We start from the raw sequence: 15698 nt of genomic DNA on the forward strand, positions 1-15698 counted from the left end.
GATAAACGACTGTGCGTGTGCACAATATCCACGCCTCTGTCGAAGAGGTAGCCTGGCGCTCTGCACGAGATAGCCCTAAGGAAACCAAGACTTTACGTAACTCCGACAGGCCCCCTGATACAATGTAAACAGCGCTTTCGGAAAGCCCAGGAATCTGCGTTCGTGAGCATAGAGTGAAGAAATGAATCCGTCGCTCTCCAAGTACTTTGAAACCGGGGTCGCACCAGCTTCGCTGATTTCAAGATACTCAGAGTCCGCTACCATTCCTGTGCCACAGTTAAGCAATCCTTCTGGAATGCTCCAGAACCAGGGCCAAAGTGGGCTTCCTTGAAGTTACCATTTTCGACTTTCAACTCGGGCGTGTCCGACCCAAACCGAAGTGCCAGGTGTCGGAGTAAGCTACTGTCAATTCCAATCTCTAGACTGGTCTCCACTACTTGAACACGCGTCTTGCAGTACGGCATACATGAAAGGTACCACGATTTGAAACAGGAACTCTGTACAACTTTTCACAAACGAATGGCCCATTTGGGATGCAGTGTCTACGGGTGGCCAACGCTAGGGGAGTCATTCCGACGATCCAGTGTCTGCACCTGAGCCAAAGTTTCAAGTATGCAAAACCCTGGAGCAACGCCTCATGTAGTTTAAAGAAATTATATGCAATGTCCGAAACCTGCTCCGTCGATGATCCCAGCGATAGTGTCGCTGAGAGTAATGTTAGTACCCACGCGTTGGTCATGTTACTTCAGCAGCCGGATTCTGCGGATTTTCCATTCCCGAGCTTCCTTGTTTGTAGATACCGTGAATTTGAATACAAATTATACAAACAAAAAGTTTCATCACACAGAGAGCATACAGTCCTTTCAACACCTTGTGTTCTGCGATCCCTTGGAAGCATCGACGCAAAGTTTCAAGCCATTCTACATTTTCATTTTGCAAGACTGGTAACAACGTTTCTCACAGCTTCTTTTCATAATTACCGCACACATCTTCTGCCTGTTATCTTTGCCTTGGCTCGAACGCTGTACTGAGGCTTATTGATCTTGGCTGCGGGCGCGGGCGGCATGTGAATCGATCGTGCAGTCCACCACCTACAATGACTGCATCGTCCACGTCCCAATGCGTATGATGATGATAACACACCAGACGGGGAACTTGCCAGCACTGTCCTGGCTCGCATTGAGGCTCTCATGCCCGCCAATCCTATCTTCACCCTGTAATTCTAGGCGCATGCGTGACGCCAACAGGAGTGCTGGTTCGCGTTGACAGATCACCATGGCGCTCTGCGTTTGTGAGTTCGTGTTGCTATACATGTATGAAATGACATCCATGTCGTTTTGACAGGCAAACGGGAATCAATACCAGTTTTGCATTCGTAGAATCAGCATCAAGGAGCGTTACAGCTGAGAGGCAAGGTAAGAAAACTGGCTCGACATGGGCCGCTGAAGAGCTGTGACAGTAGATTCAATCAAGCATTTGAGGGGATGTCGAAGCGCATGGCCTGCTTCCAAGACGCAAGCAGACAGCTTGCGAACTGCACTTGCCTAAGACGCAGAGGGCTCCCGGACCGTAAGGGACCACCTTCCATCATCCCAAAACGCCAACAAAACTCCCGTACATATGTTCTTGAAGGCAGCTACAGGTGGGAACGACAAGTGTGTGTCCACACGAAGAGGTCGCGAAGGGCCCAAAGACCAATCCTCGCCACAGCTCCCAACATTCAGCCTCCAATCATTGTCACACAGCGTCAGCACACGAGGGATAGCAAGTCAACAGTGTTCTTACACTCAAGGCACACCCCAGTCATTTCTCATGCGGTCGTCGTGATTCAGCAGGGAAAACAGATACAAACATGGTACAGGGATATTCTCAGCCTTCATGTGGCGTGGACGACTGCATGAGATTGAGCAGGTTGAGCATCGCATTGCCAACATCCCCCTGACCACTCTCGATAGGCGGCGCCGCCACAGGCGCTGTCGCAGCCGCCACAGGTGCGCTCCCAGGCCCTGTTTGCCGTCTGCAGAATCGCGCCCAAGTCAACAAACATGTTGCCCGACGCGCTTGGAGGCTGAGTCACAGCGGGGGGGGGGGCGAGGTGCTGAAGCAAGGGGGGGGCGGGCTGCATCAGAGGCGCTTGCTGCTGAAGTGCCATGCCGGTGGATTGCATCGTTGGCATCCCTCTAGGATGCGCCAACGCCGACGGCATCTGATGCTGCGGTTGCAACTGGGACTGCATAATAACCACTACAGGCGCCCCCCCTTGGCCGAGCGCGGAAGCATTTCCGGGATAGCCAACCATCGGGGCACCCATGTGTGGCATCATATGGTGTGGTACCACCCCGACGTGTTGCGGAGGGTACTGAGCGTGGTCGTTGTGCCATGGCGCGGGCCGGGCGCCCGCGGGCGGCCCCCCGTCGCCCCCCCCCGGGCCATCTCGGTCCTCCCACCGGCGATTCCGGTCCAGGCTGCGGTCCTGCTTCTTCCAGTCACGGTCGTTATACACAGGCTCGCCGAAGGCGCGCGGTGGCACATCCCCCCCCCCCCTGCCGCCGCCCCGGTAGGCGCCTCTGAAGTCTCCCACCCCCCCCGGTGCACGCCGGTCGCCCTGCATCGCGCCCCCGATCCGGGTCTATGCGGAAACCCTTTGGTCGTTCCGCCGGAAGCGCACTTCCTCGCACGCTTGCTTGAACGAGATCACCTCGGTATTGATGCGGTAATCTGAAGGCAGGTGAAGGCCCTTACGCAGCAGATGTGGCAGGTCGTAGCTTGCGGGAAACCGCATCGTCGTGCTCCACAAAGCAGAGAATCATCACTTTGCGGTTCAAGTCGACGCGCGTTCGATCGCTCGTCGAAAGTTCAAACTTGCGCTTCACAACGCTCTCTACCTCGGCCGAGCTTCGCATGCGGAAGTTCTTGTCAAAGATTGTCTGCAGAGAATCCAGCTGGTCACAGCGTTGCAAGGGTCAGCAGCAGCCACAAAGTGAGCTGCTCTCCAGCATCACACCAAACAGCACTTCGCCAGACCGCGTAATTTGCAGGTCCAGATGCTGAAAATTCGTGAATGCTCAGACATAAAATGGGTCCAAAACCCAGTCTGGCGAAGCACTGAGGCTAAGGCCCCCTGGGCACATCACCCCTGTCGGCTTTGTGCGTGCCTTCAGAGACAGGGCGAAGTTCCGCCACGATTTGACGGTATTCAACATTCCGCAAACAGCAACAAATGCTGCGACCGCCGCACACCAAGCAAGCTGCTGCTGCAGGGCCATGCCCTGCAAACATGATCTCGAGTGCCGTATTCTCGTAGGCCTGACTCAAACAAGCAACGCGGCGTGTTGTCGTGGACAGCTGCAACTCGATGGCAACACATCAAATAGCATGGGAAGCGCACCAACACGTGGCAGGGGCCGGTGGACCGCGGCTTCTGTTCAATCGCAGGCTTCGTCGGAGGCTGTCGTTTGAACACGTTAACGGGCGCCGGAGCAGGCGCCTCAGCCGCGACAGCCGCTTCCGCCTTGACATCCTCGCGAGCCTTCGGCGCGGCCGATGCGTCCTTTGGCTCCGCCTGCCGGGTCTGCAGCTCCTCTCGCCTTCGTTTGGCGACCACCGGATGCTCTCTCGTGCGCTCGAGCAAGTCCTTCGCCGCGAGCTGCTTGAGTGGGGCGTCCGGTTTTGACAACTGCGGCCCTGCAGGGGCCTCCGCGGAGCCGAGGGCGCCCCCGGGGGACGCCCTTTCTTGCCGAGCCCGGTCCGGCCGGTCGCGTTCCGGCCGCGGCCGCGCGTAAGCTTGGCCGCGGGCTTCGAAGGGGTTTTGATGCCATCGAAAGAGTCGTCGGAGGAGTCATCGCGGGGGTCGTCGAAGGAGACGGCGACATCGTCGCTCACGGCAGGGGCTACGAGCGCGTTTGCGAGCAGGTCGGAGACGTTGTCGAGGAGGCGGACGGCGTCCACGGCGTCAAGGCGCCGTGGGAGGAGCTCTCGAACAAAGTCGATGCCTGCAAAGCTCCGCCACGCTTGGTTCTGTACCTAGTACTATATTGATCATTACCTACCAGGTGTGTATTGTTGTTTTGTTGTGTTTCACAAGGTCATGTGCACTGCTCAGTACCCCAGCATGGCGCATGTACAAGCACATGATGGGGTCGTCAGAGCGCGCAGCCAGCAAGATGTCTTGCAGCGGATCCACAGCCCCTTCCACATAGGAAGGGCTGCGATGAGGGATCCCTACGGCGGGTTCTGCCCTCGTGGGTCGGGGCACACTCCTGCTCAGTGCTTTTGAGTGTTTTCAGGTCTTTGGTCGTCAGGTAGCATGCCCGCTCTGTGCCCTGGAGCGCGATCCATGTGGCTGATGCCGCTCACTTGTTGGATCAGCGCCTCTAGTTGATAAAAATCGGCACTTCTGCTACCAGATATATGCTCTTGTACAGGCTTACTGACAGGGGAGAGGTAAGCTTCGTCCCACAGATCGGATGGTGATTTCTACTATCTGTGTTATTTCATATACAGGAGGAGAAGCGCACCAGCCTGAGGCGACAGCTTGGACGGCAGCCCGAAGCCTCGAGAGCTCTTTTGCAATCATCGGCAGGTAGCCGAGGCCGCGCTTTTCAAAGTCGGAGCCAAGCCGCTGCAGAAAAGCTGCCGGGAGCTCGCAAGTCCGTGCGTTGTACATCGCCACGCACTGTTGCTCGTAAGGGAGGAGCCACAGGCGGTACCATTCCTGTAAAGTTGCAGCCATCGTTGCCAGTTTGGCGTGCGGCGCCGAGTCCATCTTGGTGGACATCCAGCACTTGTTCACGAGAAAGTGCCAAGCGCGGTCTTGGTCCGGCTTCTTCCCCTGCGGATTGCACACGGGGAGTGAGACCAGAGCTTCACCAGACCTTGTGATTTCGGGCCGCGATGCCTGGAATCGCATGGTGCTTGGGGGCGAACGTGGGGGTCAAATCCCATTCTGGTAAGTTACTGAGTGGCACGGCGACGATACTCCGGTCGCGGTGACTTAAGAGCGCGTTCTCGTCTCGTGCGAGCATACTGCTGCTGATAGAGGTGCAAGTCATTGCCTTCAACGGACACTGCTTCGGCAGGCCAGGGTGGCGAGGACACTATCAATGCAGGAAGAACGCGATTGAAAAGACACATCATTGTCACGCACTGACAAACAAAACGGCAGCGAGGAGATTGCTGACGGGAGACGCGCCAGCGTCGAGACCGGTCACGGCAGCCAAAAGCAGATAATGGTGTATCGTGTTACAACGTGACCGCACTCACAAGGACATTGGCAACTCCAAGAACTACGTCATGAACTACAAGAAGCGGAGTCAACAAAACAGCAGCCACCCATTCTGTGTTTTCTCATTTTGCACGACACGTGCGCATTGAACGAACGGCCCATACCTGTGATGCCGTGACCGCCCAGAACCCGCCCGCAAGGAACACGCGCTCCAGCAGCTCAAAGACATCGAGCTGCATCTTGTGACAGATGAGGGCCGGCAGCTCCAGCCCTCTGCGGCGCCAAAACTCGGAGAGGTCGCTCAAGGCCACTAGCTCCATCTCGCGGTTCGGCCGGACCAGGGGGATGCTGCTGAGCGCATTGACAGTCACGAGCGCTGTCGGTGCTAGGCATACCACTGCACTGCGCATTGGGACGTGGGCGCGCCTGCACGCTCATGCTGAGTATGTGAATGACTGTGCGTCAGGGGGAGGAAGCGATGTGTTGAAATACAAACAGAAAGTGCTGAGGTTGAGTGTGATGTTTGGTAACACGGAGAGACAGAATCAGAACCATGGGGGGGCTCACTCTGGCGGGACGGCATCGCGATTGAGATGGCGCCAAGCAGAGACGAGGACACCGCGGGTACCGGAGGAGGTTAGAAGAGGGGCCTCCGGAACAGCTAGTACTCGCTGAGCCTCTTGAAACTTGAAAAAGCCAGCCAGATTGATCGGATTGAGCACTTTGATGTAACATCCAGGGTGCGAGACATTGCGAGCAAACTGGCGCCAGCGCAATGCAAGCTTGCGAGCCCCAATCTTGAGCGGCTGGCTTATGCTGAGCCCCCCTGTGGCACAGCTCTCCCTGCAGACCGAGCAGGCGTAAGTGATCATAGGAGAGCTTGTGCATACGGTGAGCGTGGGCAAAGGTGAGCGTAGGTATAGGTGAGCATAGGCACAGGTGAGCGTAGGCGTAGGCTTAGGTGAACATTGGCATAGGTGACTAGAGGCATATGTGAGCATAGGCATAGGTGAGTGTGGGAACAAATAGATAAAATCGATCGGGAACCACGCCAGGTCCACATAAACGAGCACTACGCCTATGGGGACAACATGCCCAATGAGTTTCAGCCTCAAGCGCCTGAGTGACTCACCGAACAAAAAAATAGGCATAGGCGAGCATAGGCATATTGTAGGCATACTCTAGACAGCAACGCATTGCTAAAAAAACCAATTGAGCACTTTCATTGGCGTAGCGTTTCGATACTGCTCCATAGCCACAATAACATTTCTTTCTTTTTTTTACATAACACCAACACGAATTAATGTACCTCTGGACTACCCCACACTCAATGACGAGGCCAGATTTAAGCCAAGCATCCCTGTTGGAACCGTGGTGCACACCCGCAGCGAGACCAACTACCATGCGTTCGGTGGAAAGGGAGGAGGGGCGCACTCCAGGCCTTCAATGATTTGCAGCGAATCAGCTGGCAAGGGAGCATCAAGAAGAGTGGCTCGCGCAGGGTAGGCGTCGTTATTCCCAAACTCATTGTCTGATAGCTCGCCAGTTTCGTCCGGAAGCAACTCCTCCCGTTTCGCTGCAATCGCCTGCATCAACGCCACAAACTGCTGGTTTGTCTGATCGCAGCCCTGCTCTGCCCCGAGTGCCTTCTCGGCCTCCTCGACTTTGACTACACCGTTCTTGGGACGCTTTTTCTGCTTTGCCCCGCTCTCTGCTTTGCTGTTGCCTTTTGGACGTTTCTTCGGCTCAGTGTCTTCCTCCTCTGCACCGTTCTGCGATGCAAGGTTGAGATCGGACTTGCGCTTGCGAAGCTTCTCTGGTTTGGGTAAGTGATCGGGCTTTGGCACGCGCGTGTACTTGCGCTTTAACGGGTGCTGGCGTTGTGGCTTGCTCCGTGTCTTGCTCCTCGCCCGGACGCTCCAGCGTGGGCGCCTCCAACGATTCTGATGCGGATTGTGGTCTCGACCGCTTCTTGTCGGGGCCCTTGCTGCTGTCTGATCGCGGGGCATTGCCACGCACGGTTTTACTGTCGGGCGCCTTTTTGAGCGCCTTTTTCGGGGGTGCAAAGGCTGCCTGTGCTGCTGCCGCGGCCTTGGCTTGCTGAGCCTTCTTCGCTGCTTCTCGCTCCGTGCCTGCAAAAAGCACCTGCCTGTCGAAAGGGTTTTGCACACGGATTGAGCCGCATCCTTCGGGTGCTTTGAGTTGCTTGACGGCGCACACTGCAACATGGGGGTGAGGGTTTACCTATCTCAAGATACATCATCCACCACGCAGGCGTGCCGACAACGGTGACACGGGCTTTCACTGAGCTAGGCGCCCTGCTCATTCGAGAAATCACTCAATTGTTAACAAATGTGATGGCATTGACCACGCGATATTTGCCGGCGGACAACGCCTTGGATATATGAGGGATGGGAGCCTAGACGTCCATATCGGTGGGTGCATGAGCCAACGCAGTCAATGCGCCCCCTGCGAATCGCTCCGAGCAGCAATCTCGACCCAATGGTTGCCGGCATACCCACGGAAACTCGATGGTAGGGTGACACAATTCACTGTGTCTACTAAAGGATATGTTTGAGGGCTGACTCGTCACAGATACCCCATGTTATCCCTAAAAATCCCTGGGAAGACACACTGTCCCCACCTCACCTGGTGAGCTTGCCATTGGGTCCACGAGAACAATACTGCTCTGGCTCTCTCACCCAACCCTATGTTGAAACACCCCATAGTCCTCACCCTCAAGTGCCACAGTATGGAGCCACAGCCCTGACCCTCGAGATACACCACGGCCTTCGCCTGCGTTCCCACCTACTGATACACCCAGAATCTTACACTATGTCGCCTGAGCCCCCTCGTCACATTCGAGAGATGCAGCAAACGCTGACATCCCAAGCTTTGCAGCGAGTCTTGGATACGGAGATCAACGAATGCCAAAACACACTCGCAACAACAGCACACCTGGCCAGCCTGCAGGAAGCATTTTTCGCTGCACATCCGGAGGCAGCAGGTCAAAGCTGCGCCAGATCGCAAACTGCTCGGTGGTCGTGAGCCCAAAGCGCTGCACCTCAGAGCGGTCTGCATCCGAGAAGGCTGCTGGGGGGTTCCGCGCGAGCGCACGGAGCTGACTCACGACGTCGGCGGCCGGAAGCTTCCGACGGGCTGCAGGGGGAAGCCAGCCGACTCGCTCCAGAAGGTTCATCGACTCAACGTCCGCATACTCGACACTCTCGCATAGGAAATCGAGCGGGTCGTGCGCTGTCTTTGGCGCCCTCCCCTCCCTTCGGTCTAGAATCTCCACTGCCTCTTCCAGCGCTCGGGTGAAGTCCTTCACATGTGAACGTGCAAGATTGGTGAAAAGGCTTTTGCTTTCGGCAAAAGACATATGAATTTTGCCATCAACTATGCCAGATATGCAGTGATTTCTTGGTTCTGCATGGTACCTCGAGCGGGGGAACAAAAAGCCATGGGGGGCAGGATTGGACTGAAGAGGTTCAAATGCAGCATACGACACACAGAACCACATCTCATGACAGCACTGAAAAAGGGGGTATCAGAGGCCGTGCTTGGAGTTGCCAATGCCCATGTTAAGGCCCTAATGCAGTAGTACTGTAATGATATATCATTGTGATGAAGTAGAAGGTGTGCTTGACTGCTGCTATACAAGTGACATACTGCTGCCATCGAAGTGGAACCTCAGCTGCTAAAGCTGAGACCACGCAGTGGTTGAGGCTTAGTTACGATGATGACTCGAATCGGTTGTCGTGCCATTGGTTTGAACGATATCGAACTCTGTTGCGGTGTGGGGGTTATTGAGGGTCAATGCCACGACACTTTGTCGGGACCAATATGCTTTTTTAGCATATTGGTTTCTCCGAGAGGACGTCTCACACATGCATGAGACAAAATGTTCAGGAGCTTTAAATTGCTGTAGTATGCGTCAGGTTAGATACGGGTTAAGATCCTGCATAAATTATATGCAACATGCACAAGGTTCGCATGATTGTGGTAGCACTGCCCTCGCTAGGTTGATCACCTTGCATTCATGGCTTCCATCCTTGGCTATGGGCTTAATCGTGCTTTGTCACTAACGGACTGAGCCATCCCATTCTCGGCTCCAACATACATATCGATGCTATCTGATCTCGAAAGGCATGATTCTGTCTCCTGTTCTCATGAGCCAGACAGCCGGTGCAGCCAGTGCCTTCACAAGCAAGAGAGAGACTGATTTGATCTCCTTTCACCACATTATTATTACACAACCGGGCACAGAAGACTTAAGTAATTCATGGCTACACTGACAGGCACAGAAATTTAGAACTTTGGTTTGTCACGATCCAAATGCTAGCCACATCCACCCCAGGGTGCCCCTCCCTGGCTGCCTTGTGGCACGTTTGCCCAAAAAGCAACCAGAAACGAACACAGTGTTGTCAAACGTCAGGAAGAGCGTTAGAAAAGTTTGCTAGACGTGCGCCAGCCGTATGACTACGGACGCACCCATTCTGGGGTACAGCGAGTGCGGGCATGTGCCATGTGGCTCTATTAGGCAAGGTCGCGAACAGGCAAAGTTTACAGTTCTGTTCAATACCGCAGTCCTGGGCGAGCAAGCACGGACGATACATGTGTCTACCCAAATCCATACTTACACATCAGGATGCTGCACAAGGCCACGACAAACACGCCACTGGGAGAGTTCATCAGAAAATAGTTTCCATAATGCTAAGTGAAGGGACATGCGTGTTCAGTAAATACGTGCAGGGGCAGTATGCACAGGCACGGCGCACCTTCGTCCGCTTCCCAGCAGGCCTTGCCTTGGTGGGCAGGCCTTCTTTGAAATCGGTGACAAGATGGGGAGGAAACCATCCATAGCTTTGATCTCCAAAGAATGCCACTAAGATGTGGCCCTCCTTCCGTTTGGCCCTCACGGTGTCCAGCGCTTTTTTGGGATCCATGATTTGTCCAGGCCATGTTGGATGGCCATCCACTCGTACCCAGACAAGATCCCCCTCATTCCCTACACGTTTCATCGACATGACTAGGGCTTGGTCCCCGAAGCGCTGATGCTATCAAGCATACCCTGCTGCAAGTTTCACAGGTGTGTATTTCGAGAACCGCGAACTCCGCAACGCTGCCAATCACAAAATCTCCATGCACGCTAGAGAAATGGATATGAAAGCTTTTTTTATTACCTCACATCCATCGACGCCGAAGCGTCGTTACTGTAGCCTGCCAACAATTCGCGAATATGTTCGCCCAACCAACGCTGGCCCGCCAATGGGCTCATGACTGATGAAAAAAACACAAATGGTTTTTTGCAATATGGTTTCTTACCATGAAAGGCGGGCGACCTAGAATGCACGGCCGGCAATTGCAAGGCAATGTGGGGATAGCATGGAGACCCCTAATCGCTTGCTGCGGTTGGGCCACGTGCACCTAAAAACACATGAATTTCCAGCTTGCAGGTACAGTAAATGGGGAAATTATGAGGGATGATTGGCTTTGATACGGACACAGTCATAGATAGTGAACGCGTTGTTTAGATGCCACAGAGGATACCACAAGTTCAGGGACAAGCCGAGCAAAACCCACAAAAGTGGTGACATATAATTGGATCGTGCTTACAAGTAATAGTACCGAACCACATAGAGCTGTCTACGCTTGGTCCTTCGCTAGTTTCCCGTCCGCAAGTGACCTGCTTTCGTGGCCAGTGGTAGCTCGTTGACACCATGTTTGCTCAGAGTGCATTCAAGCCCTCAAGGGTGGGTTCCATCTCTCCTCTTCAGGTTTTCCAAACCGTAGTTGCACGGCGTGGAGTGGTAGTGCGTGCAAAACCGGATTCAGCAGCGTCGAGCAAAGGTATGTGTTGTAGCTCGACCTTATACTCGACCCAGCGTAGCGCACTTCGGCTTTCCTGTCGGCCATGCGAATGTGAAATGTTGACTGTGCGTAGCATACTGCATTTGGCTCAGGTTGCTACGCAAGGACGAAATGCCTGCGTGATGCACCATTTCTTTGTCGCTTTGCGCTTCACATGGAAACGACTTCTGGGGCACTGCGCGCAGCTCTAGCAGTCGATGACAAGACTTTCAAAGAGATGGTTCTTGAAAACCCTCTTCCAGTCATTGTGGACTTTTGGGCGCCATGGTGCGGACCATGCCGGATGATCGCTCCCCTTATCGACGAGATCGCTGAGGAGCTCCAGGGCAAGATTGTCGCGGTGAGTTTCCACGCTTGTCAGTTTTGGCGTCAATCAGTTGCCAATCATCCTATGGTTTGGGTGTGCCGGCCCCTGGCTTTCGCACTTCTTGCACAAGCGAGATGTGGAGATGCATGCTCGTCATCTGCACCCTCATGGCGTATGGTTGGCTCTACAGCTGGTTTGCGGCATGCCGCAAATCTGTATTCACGTCACTTTCATCTGCAGTTTGTTGAAGTTGTGCTCAGCATCATGCCAGTTTTTTTGCGATGTGTGTTCCGTGTTCACACGGAGCGAAAGCGGACAACAATCGGATCCACCCAATGACAACGCATACTTCAGCGACTTGCGGCATCGCAATTTGATGCCAGCTTCGTTGAAAAATTCGAGTTTTTGAACAATGGGGTGGCTGTTGTCTCCATAGTGTCTCCATAGCTAGTGTAGTCCTCTTGCCCATCGATGTACCCTAGCTCACCTATCTCGTAGACTGTCCTGCCTACACCATGACATTCCTCTCTGACAGTCGTCCAGCCACTGTTTTGGCTATCTAGATGGAGCAGGTACCTTCAAAAGTTCAAAGGTGTCAACACTCACTCACGCAGTGGAGCTGCATGTCCTCCCTACCACATGCTCCTTGGTTCCTGGTGGTTGGGCTCATGTCTTGAGATGTACCATGTAAATAGCTGTTCGTAACAATGCACAAGCATTACAGCAGGTGTAAGGCATGCGTTTGGCACCGTTTGCATGCATGCTAGCTTCCCACAAGACTCGTGACAGCTACTCGAATTGTACCATGTAAATAGCTGTTCGTAACAATGCACAAGCAGTGCAGCAGGTGTAAGGCATGCGTTTTGCACCGTTTGCATGCATGCTAGCTTCCCACAAGACTCGTAACAGCTCCTCGAATTGGAGTTTTGGTATGCATTTGTACCCAAGTGGGACAATCCTGAGCAACTTAGTCATCTGGATCCTCTAGCGGACTCCAGACTGTACATTCTAGAATCAAAATTTAAGAGCTTTTATAAGATGTTTGTGAAACTTGTGAGCTCCGGCGCAACTCCCCAGCATTGGTTTGCAGTTGCTTTGCAGCATGTGGCTCACTACATTTCAGTTGCGCAGCGTGGAAATGGAGTCTGGCAGTCTGCATTAGAGACCTGCACATCCTCACATTCTTTAACAGAATCCATAAATTTGGTTCGGTCGCAGCTGTGGTCGTAGTTGACGAGAAACACAAGCTCGTGTTAGTTTTGTGGACAGCCTTTTCCACCCCAACTTGCATGATCTGCAAACGATAGCTTATTTCAAAAACGCCACAGCAATCGCATCAGTGCTTCGTCAGAATGGGCCTCGAACCCCGTTTTTGTCTCGAAAATCCATGTGATCCGGGTATCTGGACCTAATAATTTTACAGGGTCTGGCAACGCACTGATTCACATGGACCCTGACAACTCCAAGTACAATTTTGGGAAGCATCATTCCCAAGTAGTTCTTGGAGTTGCCAATGTCCATGTGGATGCGGTAGTGTTGTAAAAAGGTCATCATCATCATCAGACTCTTTCCATCACCTAGGACCAGCGAAATGGAACCAATCAGTCTTGTCAGCCATAAACTGTGTCCTGGTCCATGGACCACTTGATCCATGGGATGGGAATGAATTTGGGATGAACGACACAACTTCTGTGCAAGCCTCCACAGTGCTTGGCCAGGCAGTTTGCTTTATGGGTCACCTCCCTGAACATTATCTGGGGCAGGCATGGAGGCCGCACCCTATTCGCGAAGCACTGTGCGCTCACAGCTTACATTCGCTTTAATCAGTGGTGTCCTCCCTGATGAAAACACTTTGGTGTTCTGTGACATGTCTCAAGAGCTCTGGACACACAGCGGAGGAAGTGTCAGATGGTGCTCCTTGCATTGCCAATCGCCCATCAGCAAGCGCACAACACGGGAGGAGGTCAACATACAGCAATGAGGGTCTCACAACTATAGCCAGGTGCCTGCAATGACCAGGTTCACCATGCTACACAGGGATTGATGTAGTTCCTCGAACCTCGGTCAGCCAGGTGAGACCGGCATTGCACACACCTGTGTACGGATGCCAAATTACATTGTTGGGCAGCATCCTCCTTGCATGCTGTGTCCTCGATGATGGGCAAGTGGCACTGTGGGGCTGTGCACAATGCCCACGATGCATCTCGAGTGCTTGAGGTCTGTGCAGCACAGTGCTTAGCCAGGCAGTTTGCTTTGTGGGTCTGTATCCTGAAAATGCATCATTATCTGGGGCAGAATGGGGGTCGAACCCCATACTGGTGACGCACTTCGGGAGGGAACTCACGTCGTAGAACAGGGTCGGGGTCAGGTCTGTGTTCAACAATATCGCATTCGAGGTTGTGGTACAAGATGGAATGGTTTTTTGTGCCCATAGGAGGCCCAGCAAGCGGGCTTGCGTAGGGCAGCCAGTTGTTTGCTGACACTCAGCCGCTGGCAGTCAGCCAGGTTGTCGACCAAGCAGTTGTGGTTGATATCTTAATCGCGTCGCAAGTTGGCATTCCAGGTCCTCGACCCCAATTGCCAGCACGGCCAAGTCTGTGATATTCTCTTGGAATTGGATACTAATACCTTTCTTCGTAAATACAGCATCATTCCCTGCGTTCAATTGCAACGAGTGGCTGTAGGGCAATATGATCGTTCATAAGTGCTGTATAGGGTGGTTGCGCTTCGTTGAATGAACGGTATTTGATGCTTGTTTTGCGTGGTTAAGCGCAAGCCGACGGAAAACAAGCGCACACGACATCTGTAAGCGTCAGGCTGCCCATGCTAATTTTAATCAAGGACATATCAGTTTATTTATGGCATTGTCGCGTGCTCTCACTGTATCTGAGTGTGGCATGGCATGCCTGAGTTCTTCAGGGTATCCACCTACTTTGTATGGCAAAGCCAAGAAATCACTCAGCGCCGTTGACCGCCTGACAGCTCTTCCAGAAGGCATATGAGTTTGCTGTGATGATACCGAGGGTGAGAATGAGGTAGTGACTGTTGTGTTATGGGTTCTGCCCGTCTGGCGCACATCAAGATGCGTACAGCTTCCTTTTCAAATCTAACCGCGCTTGCAACTTTGAGTAATCAGTAGCATGTTGCACCAGTTGTCTAATGTTGTGCGAAAGACAGAAAGACAAAATCTTTTGCATTGTTTAGCACAACGCAAGCGCAGCGAGCCAAACAGATTCGGGGCCGTGGTGTGCTCGTGTTGAATAGCTGGCAAGCGCCCCAGTTTCAAAAAGGCCAGAATACCCCCGAAAACGACCCAAAAGCGATTGCCTGAACTACCGTGCAGTACAAGGACTCGATCGCTACGCTACGCGGTCTCAGCCCTTGCAGTGTACTTGCATTTAGTTTGGCTGGACCACGGCTTGTGAGCTCGTCTACGCTGTGCCTATGCATATCTATGAGCTCGTCTTTCGAACACATCTGACTGTCGATGATTCGTGTTATGCTTCAAGAATGCGACATGCAGCAATGCGACATGCAGCAATAACCCTTATCGAGATAGTGATAGCTTGGGTTGTGGTGGTGCAGGTCAAGTTGAACACCGATGAGAGCCCAGGGACAGCAACTGACTACGGAATCAGGTCAATCCCCACCGTCATGGTATTCAAGGGTGGCAAGAAACTCGAGACCGTCATCGGAGCCGTGCCCAAGGACACGCTTTTGAAGACGATTAACAAGTTCATCGACTGAGTGCCTTTCTCCGGTTGTCTGTCCATGAAGTGAAATTCTTATCGCGGGCAGCTCGGAACGCGTTTTTCTACGGCAATTATGCTGTCCGTGCATGTCGAAGCATTGTGTGGTTGTTGGACGCTGTGGTTGCTTGTTTCTTCCCTTGCTGTGTGCTTTAGATGACATGTCGCATTGTCTGTGCCGGTCGGAGCGCAATGCAGTAACTGTTATCTGGTGATAGTGCAACTTGAATCAGCGCGCATGGGTGTCAAGTGTGCAAATTGAACAAAGCAGTACCGGTAGGAAAGGCGGGAACCAATGGCAACTACGATGCCGTGGTTTTCGTGGATGTATGGGTTTTCTCACTTGTCAATGGCCAACACACTTCAGTCTTCCAACAGAAGTCCACACATGGCCATGTCAGAGTTGCCAAGTAGATGAAAACGCCGGACCAACACATGACGCCTGCCTCAGAGACCTACCGTTGGTACCGGCACTGGTAGAGGACAAACTGTTCTTTGCATCTCCAGCATCTATTCGCGTACCTTGACTATGCAGATATGACAC

General features: G+C 53.3%; 1 protein-coding gene across 1 annotated transcript; it reads left to right on the top strand.

Moving 5' to 3' along the window:
* Positions 1–10888: 10888 nt before the first annotated feature.
* On the top strand, positions 10889–15332 carry LOC149808739 (uncharacterized). Its single transcript, XM_089995168.1, has 3 exons — positions 10889–11077; positions 11284–11438; positions 14991–15332. The coding sequence occupies exons 1-3, from the start codon at positions 10948–10950 to the stop codon at positions 15150–15152; spliced, it is 447 nt and encodes a 148-aa protein (XP_089851294.1). The 5' UTR covers positions 10889–10947; the 3' UTR covers positions 15153–15332.
* The last annotated feature ends 366 nt before the right edge of the window (positions 15333–15698 follow it).

This window comes from Nuphar pumila, unplaced genomic scaffold, assembly GCF_984573655.1.
Source record: "Nuphar pumila unplaced genomic scaffold, dmNupPumi1.hap1.1 HAP1_SCAFFOLD_2306, whole genome shotgun sequence".
In the NCBI taxonomy this organism is placed as follows: domain Eukaryota; kingdom Viridiplantae; phylum Streptophyta; class Magnoliopsida; order Nymphaeales; family Nymphaeaceae; genus Nuphar; species Nuphar pumila.

Bases quoted from the DNA above. Each gene is read 5' to 3' on its own strand.
- LOC149808739 (XM_089995168.1), top strand. From the start codon at position 10,948: ATGTTTGCTCAGAGTGCATTCAAGCCCTCAAGGGTGGGTTCCATCTCT. The intron at 11,078-11,283 runs GTATGTGTTGTA...CACTGCGCGCAG, and splicing joins TTCAGCAGCGTCGAGCAAAG to CTCTAGCAGTCGATGACAAG. The intron at 11,439-14,990 runs GTGAGTTTCCAC...GTGGTGGTGCAG, and splicing joins TCCAGGGCAAGATTGTCGCG to GTCAAGTTGAACACCGATGA.